The 11,703-nt window shown below is 37.0% G+C and overlaps 1 protein-coding gene across 1 annotated transcript; it reads right to left on the bottom strand.

The window, feature by feature from the left end:
• Nucleotides 1–3,306: 3,306 nt before the first annotated feature.
• On the bottom strand, nucleotides 3,307–11,347 carry LOC134474483 (zinc finger protein 709-like; the record flags this gene model as incomplete). Its single annotated transcript, XM_063242653.1, has 2 exons — nucleotides 11,335–11,347; nucleotides 3,307–4,487 (listed from the first exon to the last, which is right to left on the bottom strand). Coding segments are annotated over exons 1-2 (1,194 nt in total), but the record flags the coding sequence as incomplete, so codon positions are not given.
• Nucleotides 11,348–11,703: the final 356 nt, after the last annotated feature.

Raw genomic sequence — 11,703 nt, 5'->3', positions numbered from 1 at the left:
TAGCGGGATATATTATAGTAACTATTTGTTTTCCTATTAACCTGATTTGAACCCCAGTATTGCTCTCCACATCTTGTTCTGCCTGATTTTACTATATTCTATTTTGTTTGATAATATCAAGTTTGAGCGTATAGACAACCACTTTGAAGGCCATAAGATTTATTATGATGGCCCATTATAGTTTGTCTATTATCTTCTTTTGAAGTCTTGCAAGGTTTCCAGTGTAGGTTTTTTTGGTCTTGTTCTGTACGGTTTTGATCAATTCTATTATACCTGATGATATAGCAACTCTTTTAAAAAATAGCAAGAGGCACAATGGTAACCATTTTTGATCATCTGATATTCTATTTTTGCATCATGTACTATGCCTATCCTTCTTTTCTAACTGTCTCTGTTTTATTTAGTCATGTTAGGATTTATTCTCTTCAAAAAAATGTAATAAGAACTGTGGGAGTAAAAAAACTCAAAACGTGTAACTGTTATTGTAAAAAAAGAGAGGAAAGGAAAGTGGTCTAAGTGGATATAACTGTATGCTTGAGTGTGTAGGATGGAAAATCATATTACTGAGCTTTTATTGGATCACTGAACAGAACCTTCTGCAATCTCACTGTATGAATGTCCACTTTATATGCTTTAATTTTATAATTTGGACAACTGTTTCTAAGATGACTGAAAGGGTTTTGGCCCAGATAGAACACTGTAGCCAGGAAAGCCACAACTGGAAGCAGGAAGCCCCATCTCCCCTGCTCCTAGGAAGTTACCTGTGATGCCATCTTCCCACCCCTGGAAATTTACATATGGCACCAAACCTAGGACCAATGGACTACCTGTGTATCCCTAATGCCCGCCTTAGGTTCCACCCCAAAACAAGCCTATTTACAGGCCCCCATGCCACGTGTCCGCTGGAGAGATCACTGGACGCCAGCGATGGGGGTGGCTGTCATCTCTCTCCGTGTTCTCAGAATAAAGGCCACTTTTTATTTTATATTTCTCATCTTTTGTTAATATTTTTCATCTTTTGGAAATAACCCTAGCAATGGCAATATGTAACCTATTAACTAGTGATTTCTTACTCTATTTTTTCTTGAAATTCTGTATTACTTGTACCAATTTACTGCTTTGTTTTTTATTTCTTTCTTCTCTTTAATTAAAAAAAATCATCAAACCTGGAATGGATAACTTTTATTTATTTATTTTTTTGGCTCTGGAGATCAAACTCATGACCTCACACTTTCCAGGCAGGTGCCTTAAGCCACGGAGCTAAATCCCCAGCCCACCAATGGATATGTTTTAAACCTTGTCATCTTCAGAGTAGTTGCCTCTGCTCTTGAACTTGATACCAGCAAGCATACCAAATGTGAATAAAATCAGTCAAGGCCAAATAACATTGAAACAATCCAGCTTCAAAGAAGATCATTCATAGAAGACAACATAAGTAATATAGGGATTCAGTTTTAGTTAATAGGAAATTAAGGATAATTACCATGGTATAACCTGCTATTTTTGGGTTATCTCTCTGTGCCCTCAAATCTAATATGAGTAGACAGACCAGAACAAAATATAACCAAACTATACAGAGCAACAAGACTACTGTAGATTTTAAATCCTGATACACTTTTAACTATGTCCTCTGCCTTCTTTTTTTAGGCAATTCCTCACCTTTCTCCTTCTCAGGATACTATTATTCACTGTTCAGAGTGATATTAGTCTCGTCTCTTATGTTCCATTTCAGCATACATAAAGATAAAGACAGCTACTACAAAGACAATGAGAGACATTATGGTAGTCATTATCGACTTCCCCCAAATCAGTCTTGAAGATCGAAAAAGCTTGCATCATCCTGTAATTATTTGATTAGTTCTATAATAGTCAGTATATATTCAATGTGTGTGAGGATGGGAACAACTATTTGGAAGAAAACTAGAGACAGTAAGATAGACATTCCCAGTGGACTTGCTTTGAAATCTGTGTTTCCTTAACTTGTTTCCTTATGAACTGTTTTGCTCTGTTTCGCGATGTTTAATCTTACCCTCTTTAAGAAAAACAAGTGTGTAGGACAGATAGGCATATTAATAACTTTTTGGTGGATCATTGAGGTGAACCGTGACAGTGTCATTATTTGAATATCACTTTGTATGCTTTAAATTTGTAACTTGAACAACGATTTCTAAGATGACAATATAATACTAATCAACTAGTGATTTCTTATTATTTTTCTGAAATTCTGTATTATTTCTACACTTTTTTTTCTCTTTAAATAAACAACATTACAATTCACCAGAAAATACAAAATTTTAGTTTTAAAGACAAAATATTAAGTACAGAGGCACTATCCATACTTGAAAGTGAAAAGCCCATTTCAGTTTAGCATGTTTAATTACAAGATGCCATGTTGAAGCACAAAAACATCTAGATTGAAAAATCTAGAGAGGTACAAGTGATTAACTGAAAACTATACAACATGTGCACCTAAGGAGAGCCCCACCACAGATTTGTCATTTCTGGAATATTTGTGAAGAAATATTGACATCTAACTTCTGTATCGATTATTTCTTCAGGTCTCCTTGGGATTTTTAAAGTAAACTTAGATCTAAACTGTCTGAACAGTGATGATTTTTCTATGTATTTAACAAGAAACATGGATTGCTATATTTCTCACATTGGTATTCCACATATCATCTCTGCCTAGTGAGCTCTTTCAGATATGTAACAATGATCAAGTATGCTGAGAGTATTCCCATCACACATAGGATTTATCTCTTGTGTGAGTTTTTTTCATGTATTTCCCTTACAATCTGGCTGCTGAAAGTGTCTCCACTTGCTTACATAGGCAGTGGTTCGTCCCAGTGTGAATTCTTTCATGTGTTTTGCAATGACTATATGCAGTAAAAGCTTTACCACATTGTTATATACATAGGCTTTCTCACCAGTGTGAAGTCATAGATGTATTTTACAAAATCCATGTGTGGTGAAAGCTTTCCCACATTCTTCACATACACACAGGGTTTCTCAACCATGCAAATTTTTTCATGTATTGGACAATGAGCATTTCTGCTGAAACCTTTCCCACATTCCTTACATATGTATGTTTTCTGCCCTGTGTAAAGATTTTCATGCATTATGCAATAGGTACATGTGCTGAAGCCATTCTCATGATGCCTACATACACTGGTTTTATATTGAATGTGAACTTTCATGTTTCTTACAATCTCCCTGTGTTTTAAAAGCTTTCCCACATTGCTTACACACATATGGTTTCTCTCCAGTGTGAATTCTTTCATGTTCCTTACAATGTCCAGGTCTGGTAAAAGCTTTCCCACATTGCTTACATACATAGGGTTTCACTCCAGTGTGAATACTTTCATGAACCTTATAATTTGCACGTGTGTTAAAAGCTTTCCCACATTGCTTACATATATAGGGTTTCTCTCCAGTGTGAATTCTTTCATGTTTCTTACAGTATCCCCATGTGTTAAAAGCTTTCCCACATTGCTTACATACATACGGTTTCTCTCCAGTGTGAATTCTTTCATGAACCTTATAACTTGCACGTGTGTTAAAAGCTTTCCCACATTGCTTACATACATACGGTTTCTCTCCAGTGTGAATTCTTTCATGTTCCTTACAATATCTAGGTCTGGTAAAAGCTTTCCCACATGCCTTACATACATAGGGTTTCTCTCCAGTGTGAATTCTTTCATGATTCTTACAAACTCCCTGTGTTTTAAAAGCTTTCCCACATTGCTTACATACATACGGTTTCTCTCCAGTGTGAATTCTTTCATGAACCTTATAACTTGCATGTGTGTTAAAAGCTTTCCCACATTGCTTACATACATATGGTTTCTCTCCAGTGTGAATTCTTTCATGTTCCTTACAACGTCCAGGTCTGGTAAAAGCTTTCCCACATTGCTTACATACATAGGGTTTCACTCCAGTGTGAATACTTTCATGAACCTTACAATTTGCACGTGTGTTAAAAGCTTTCCCACATTGCTTACATATGTAGGGTTTCTCTCCAGTGTGAATTCTTTCATGTTTCTTACAGTATCCCCATGTGTTAAAAGCTTTCCCACATTGCTTACATACATACGGTTTCTCTCCAGTGTGAATTCTTTCATGTTCCTTACAAAATCCAGGTCTGGTAAAAGCTTTCCCACATTGCTTACATACATACGGTTTCTCTCCAGTATGAATTCTTTCATGTTCCTTACAACATCTAGGTCTGGTAAAAGCTTTCCCACATGCCTTACATACATAGGGTTTCTCTCCAGTGTGAATTCTTTCATGATTCTTACAATCTCCCTGTGTTTTAAAAGCTTTCCCACATTGCTTACACACATAGGGTTTCTCTCCAGTGTGAATTCTTACATGAACCTTACAATATGCACGTGTTTTAAAAACTTTCCCACATTGCTTACATACATAGGGTTTCCCTCCACTGCAATATTTTTCATGGCTCTGAACATCCTGGTGTGTTTCTGTTTCTTTCACATTCACATTACCTTCTGCAGTACAAAGAAATACTTCTTTACACTGCTTCCAAGATGTATGTCCATAAGATTTCCCTAGCTTGTCATTTCTGTAAAGAAAAAATCACATATAGGATTTATAACCATATTACTAAGCTTGTCTTGGAGAGTTGAACAAAACTGTTTGCCGTCTCACTGTTTGCATCCCCACTTCATATGTTTCACTTTTGTATTTCATAACTATTTCTATGATCAGCATTTGTAATCATCATCTTGCGATTTTTTACTGTTTTTTTCACTTTGAAAGCAGTATTATTTCTACTTATTTTGTCTTGTTTAATCTTTCCTTATATTAAATTTAAAAAAAGAAAAATTCACTGTGAAATTGGTCTCCGTTTAATGACTGCATTAATATCAAGTTCTGTTTTTAATGCCTGCTAATAAATTCTAACCAAGAAGCAACAGAATGGCCTTGTAAGATATGTTGAAAACAACCATTCCGAAAAGACTGGTACACATTTGGAAATCTTAAAAGTTGGCACTTTGAAATGCATAATCTTTAGCTTCACTTTGGGTATGGGTACGTATGTGTATCATATGCAGATTATTCTCATATGTTTCCCCATCACAATCTCCCTTCTGTCCTTAACCTGTAGTTCCCTTTTCCATATGGTCAGTCTATTTTTCTCTAACAACTTTGTTTTATTTCTTTCCACATTTTGTATTTTGGTTTCTCATCTAAAAGAAAGCCAGTGACCTTTTAGGTTTTATAGCTGAGTTATTTCACTGAATTGATGGGTGAAAGACCTATCTAATTCTTATGGAAAATGACATTATATTATTTATTTTTTGACATTCTATAACACATTTTTTCCATTCTGGGCTGGGAATGAGCAACAGATATTAGCATAAATCTATAGCTTTTTAAAAATATATTTTAACAGATTTTCATAGATCATTAAGCTGTGAAGTTTGAACTTGAAATTGCCATTCTGCAAAATCTGATTCCTAGTGTGCTGGGTTTACAAGAATGCAAAATCACAGAGAGTCTATTAACATTTTCCTTCTCCACAAATCCAGTGATAGATAGATAAGCTTCAAGGCCTGATCTGTTATAACTTGATCTGCTTTGTATATGAGTAAGCATGTATCAGTATTTTATGCAGATTTTGTGATTTTAAAAATATCCAGGACAAGTATGAGGGGATCAATTTCTAGAGACAACTGCATACTGATATTAAAATGAGTGCACTAACATTCCACCAGCCTACTAAGAATATTAGTCAGAATCGCCGATTGTCTAGAGCATGGCTTGGAAACATGAGCACTCAGTTTTATTTCAAATTCTATTGCAATCTTAGCAATTGTTAGATAATGAATGTCTTGTATTCACATGTATATATGGGTAGAAAAACTAAAGGCAGAATGTCATAACTCAAAGTGTATGCCTTTCGTACACATCTATATGCAATGTCATACATTTTCATGATTTAATTCCCTCATATATACACTAGCTTATACATCTTTGGAGAATATTACTGACATTAAATTGAATGGTGCCTCATTTCTTTGCTGATCATTTTTTACTGACTCACTAATTACTCAAAACATTACTCTCCTTGCGAGTGTGAATTACCTTAAGTTTCTCCAGTAAATTTTGCCTTCTTTTTCAGCTTCCTGGATATCCCCAAGTCCTCCTGAATTGTAGACATAGAAATAGCAGGACTCAGTTGAGTAATACATACAAATTAATAGATTTTGTTTAGATTTATGATATAATGTGGCCAGGTCGGAGCTACTTTAAAAAATATTTTCATATTCTTTTTAACAAAACAGCACTAATGAGCAAGAAACAATATTCTGACAGCATGAGTGCCAAAAAGGTTTCATCCTTACCTATTGCAGCCATGTTCCTAAAGATTTCACCCATCACATCTCTGTAGAGGTTCTTTTGGGATGGACTCAGCAAAATCCACTCCTCATTGCTGAAGTTCACAACCACATCCTCAAAGGTCACTGCCTCCTAAAGGATCATACATATATTTCTCAAAGGAAGGTTGAGACCCCAGGTTTGGGATATCTTAAATTCTCTCCTACAAATCTGAATCAAAAGCAAAGTGTGGTGGTGCATATCTATAAACCCAGCACTCAAAAGGCAGAGAGAGGAACGCATCAGTGAGGTCAGGGCAATTCTAGGCTCCACAGGGTGTTCAAATCCACCTGATATACATACAGAAAGCTTGTCTCAATAAAACAAAACTAAACTAAACAAATAAATCCAAACAAAACAGCTGAATGAAAACTGATTTGTTCAAATTTAAATCCATGTCTTGGTCATTAATTTTGTGTTTATACACATTTTTGAAGACAGCAAATTTGATGCTAGATTGCAACTCACTGCTAATGTAACAGCCAAATAGGAGCACTGATTCTTGTGCTGAGTCATGGCAAGATTCCCTGTGCACTTTCTCTGAAGCAGAGCTCACAGTGAGAAGCCTGCAGGACCAGCAACCACAAAGCACAGAGGCAGATAAATGTCACATCAATTGCCTGGGAAGCCAAGCAAGCACCTCCCCTCCCCAGTCAGTGGTGGCAGTCTGGAAAACTGCAGCCCTTCCAGGGGGATAACCAGCAGCAGCTCCTAAGATCCATTCTATGTTGGAACTTAGGGCGCTGTGAAACCAAACAACCAGCCTGTCTCCCTAGTAAGCAACACCGAACCTACTGATGCACCACCTGGAATCAAACATCCCATTTCCCTACCCCTCTTCTCCTGTCACCCCACATTAGCAAATGGGAACCAGAAATCTGAGCATCTCCTGGGAAGTAGACTGGAGCAAATAAGGGGGACTTCCTTCCACTATCTCCTTGAAGGAAAATGTTTTTATTATTGTTTCACTCTATTCTGATTAATGGTACTGCTCAATTCAATATTCTGTTTTGATAAGTTCTATAATGTTCTGTATTTCATCTCATTTTGATATACGTGATTAAAGAACAACTATGACAAAGATAACAAAATATACTGTGATACCTATTACTGTTATCCCAGTAACCTGTTGTGAAGTTGTGTACCAATTTCACTGTGTGATCTTAGTTGACCTTATGCTGCCTTGTTCTGTTCTATTTTACCAATTTCAAAATTAAATAAAAAATCTCAGTAATCACTTTGATAGACTACAGATGATGTCTGTTCAAATCTCATTTAGGCCAATGAGTACTTTGTTCTTAATATACTTAAGCAGCATTTTGAAACATGAATTTGATTTCATAGAACAAAACATAAATAACATCAAATATGGCATATAAATAATAACTCGTGTTAGGGGAAAACAGCTGTATTTTAAAAATATGTATATAAAATGAAACCAGGCCCAAGCTGTAAATTAAACATCACTGTCAGCAGGTGATCACTTTCAATTCAAATATAAGAAATATATCTTGGGAGGCTGATGAAGGATTTCTTCCTTGAATTTGGGGCTTTCCTAAGTTACAGAGCTGTCTAAAATAGAAAACTCTGATTGAGACACTGAACAGACAAAGTGAAACTTAAAAATAGACTGCATAAGACAACGTTGGTTTGTTTTAAAAAAAAATTATAGCCATACAATATAGAAAAATTCCAACAATATTCAACACTTTCTCAGAAACAATGTGGATATCATCCATACTACACAGAAAACATTTTCATAGTTGCGTATTTAGCTCAGTGGCATGAACACCTGCCTGGAAAGCATAGGTCATGCGTTTGATCCTTGGTACAAAAAAATTGAAAATTTCAGCTTCATGACACTGGGGCATAATTAGAGATAATCAAATTAGATCTCAAGTATGGAACACAAAAATTATGGGTTGACAGGGATGTGGAATACTGATTGTTTGTTGCCAGAGCTGGTGTTGATCACCTCAATTAAGCAATCAGAACCAAACTTTACTTCATACTTAAAGAACTACCTGACTTTCAGTGAAGACGCTCTCTGTTGTATGTCCTGCTATTTGCTGCCTGCATCCTGTCAGTCACTTCCACATCTTTTCCACACTCCTCTGATCCATCCTAAGCAGAAAACCCTTCATGCCTAACTATCGATATCACTGCAAAATTTCTATTTAGGGCTTCTCATTTACACCACTTAGATAAGTCCATTGTAGAGAATTTCCATATTTAATCTGTCTATTAACCAAGCTACTAAATCAGCTCTTAATTCAGAGGTGACACCCCTACTCCTTTCCATTCGGAAGGATATCACATGTATATGACCATGCAAATGCTTAAATTTTGGCATTTTTCGATGAGAATTTAACAGGTAGCCCTTTCTGGAATTTGTCCTTCACAAATTTTTACCCTGTCCTTGATAACACTTTCATATTTGCTTCATTTTTCTCAGACTTCAAAACTCTATGGCTGTTCTCACAAACCTAGTCTGTGAATGGAGGTGCCACCTAAATAATTAAGTATGATCAGAAATTATTTTGCACTGATCTGTATAAGACACAGGAGTTCACCAGTTGTTTGGGAAGCCTTTCTCCGCTGAGGCACAGTACTACATATCTCTGAATTCTCAGGACCTTTGTCACTACCTGTCATGAGGATGGAAATAGGAGAACATACTATAAATTTAGGCGATCACTATAAATACAAAAAACCCAAGTTTAAGTTGAGCCATTGTGGCTATGAGGCCCTGCATTACATACATTAATAAACTCTGGACATTCCAGATCTGTGACTCTGAGGAAAGAGAGCATAGACCTAGATCATTAATGCTCTACAAGCTACAAAAGCATCATAGTCAGGGTCTTCCCAAGCCCCGCACAATGACTAAGATGGTGGACTTACCAGGCTAGCAGTGAATTTCAAAGATGATACTTGAGTCTGCTGCTGTCATAGTGAAGAAAGGGTTCTGGGGACCCCAAATTACCCTTGCCAACAGCAAGAGGCAAAAGGGATAGTGAATGACCCATGGCCAAAGCTGGAGGACCTCAGGAGCTGAAGCTAACTGAATACCTGAGGCTCCAGACACTGGAACTACTCCTAAACACTTGTAACTGGTTTTGCCCAATCCACGCTATTTCTGGGCACCTATCCACAACCTCACCATTCCATGGCTTCAGGATCTCTCAGGTTCTTTGCCAAGCAGGCCACAGGACATCAAAAGTATTAAATGAGATCCAGCAACCATTTTGCTACCACTGTTGTACTCAGAACAGGTAAATCATGCTGAGACACCAGAACAGACAGAAGTCACAGCCAGCAATGGCCCACCTCATTGGACAGTTCATACAGCCTGCCCCTTCATCACTGATTGACTCCTGCTCTATTGCCATCCTTCTGAGTCAAGAATAAACAGGGAAAGGAACCCCTCCATGCAAAAGAGGATCCCAAAAGATAGACTGTAGTGCAGAGACTTCTGAAGCTGCCATTCTTCTCCAGTGGTGAACTCAGCTCAACAGAGGAGTGTTTGTATGAAGAGCTTTACCTCAGACTTTTAATTTTTAAATCCATTTTATTTCAAGGAAAAAAGAACACATCAACTAAAATTAAATTTCAAAACATGTCAATCAGGGGGCAACAATGATATATACATTGCACATTGTCATCCCCAGATCATTCACCCAGAGCACAAAACATCTGTACTCAATTTTCCAAACAGTACTGTTACAGGGACATGAGTTATTTAAATACTATTGGCATGAGACATGGATAGGTCCCCCAAGGAGCCCATGCAGGAGACCAGATAACTTGCAACTATGGGGAAGACTGACACCTCATGCTATGGGCCAAGGCTCAAGACAAATGATAAGCAAATTCATCCATATCTTAAGGATTGATATTCTAAATAGTTCCCTAGCACTCTGAGGAAGTCAGGAGTCACCATTTAAATAAATATATCCTTATCCTAAAGATTGACATTCTAAATAGTTCCTATCATCCTGAGGAACTCAGGACTCACCCTCCCAAATCCTTAAGGGAAGAGACACAGCTGCCTAAAAATGCCTGCTTTCTTTGTGACTCCCTTCCCCCTTTGTTCCCAATTAAATCAACTTTACCTGAACTTATAATCTTATTGGCTACCATAACTCTTTCCCATCTTATGCCCATCTGCATTGTGAGTTTTTAGTTTTCCCCACCTTAAACTCACTTCACCACATGATTTTACTCTATAAAGGTCCCTAGAATGCACAGTGTTTGGCAACCTGCTCAGGATACCTTCTCTCTCTCAGGTAGCTTTTTTTCTCTCAACAAGTATATTCTTCTTTTAATCTCTGATGTTCCTAAAATTCATTCTTTGACTTTACAGGACAAAAACCTAATATCAGACATAGTAGACAGGGAGATTCATTCCAGTATATCAATATCAGTATAAACTTTTCTCTTTCTTGAAGTCAGAGAAATCCAGTAGTTTGTATCACACATTGTTTATCTCACCACGCCATGGATATTTGCATTGAAGGCTTTTATCCCTGCCTTTAAGTGTTGCTTCTTTTTCTGAAACTGAACTGATCTGTAATTTTGGTTATGGTATTGACAATGCATTAAGGAATTGACTCAAAATATTTCTTATGAATGGTTTACCAACAGCCATGGAAGAAGACAGCAAAAATTCTTTGTTTTGATTTCTTCATTCAAACCAAAGGATGTACTTGAAAGAGCTTTGCCCTTCAAACAATTACAGGACCTCATGGTTGTAGTTCAAGGTGGAAGAATGTGAAATCAGGGATGCTTAGTCATAAGGCCACTTCCTCTTTTCTCCTTGAATACAACTTCCTCTTTCTTTCCCAGGGGCCGAAAGAAAATTCCCATCAGCTCCTTGCATGACATCAATGTCCCCTCCAAGCACAACATCCATTCAAATGTCACATATACCCCATAACCCCATAGTCAGTTGGAAAAAAAAAAAAACAAAAAACAGCCAAACCCTTGGTGGCTGTGAGCTCCTCTCCACATTCTTCAAATAAAAGGCCACTTTTACATTTCTTATATTCTGCTTCTCTATTGTGCTAATTTACCTCCTCAGTAATCTCAGTAATCTAAGCCACTTAAAGTTACAGCTGTCTCATCACATGATTTTATTCTGTAAGGTCTCTAGAAAAGACAGAGTCTTTTGCTACAGGCTCAGAATCCCTCCTGTTTTTCTCAGATAGAAGCTTTCTGATAGGATTTTTGGTGTAGTAAAGAAGAGAATACAAAGTCAAAATGGCCTTTATTCTAAGAATATGGGGAGAACCCCATGAT

Source organism: Cavia porcellus, unplaced genomic scaffold (assembly GCF_034190915.1).
Source record: "Cavia porcellus strain 051 isolate PalLab524CR breed Dunkin Hartley unplaced genomic scaffold, mCavPor4.1 scaffold_32, whole genome shotgun sequence".
NCBI lineage: Eukaryota > Metazoa > Chordata > Mammalia > Rodentia > Caviidae > Cavia > Cavia porcellus.
The sequence above is the reverse complement of the archived record's forward strand: the minus strand, read 5'-3'. Positions and strand labels throughout refer to the sequence as shown.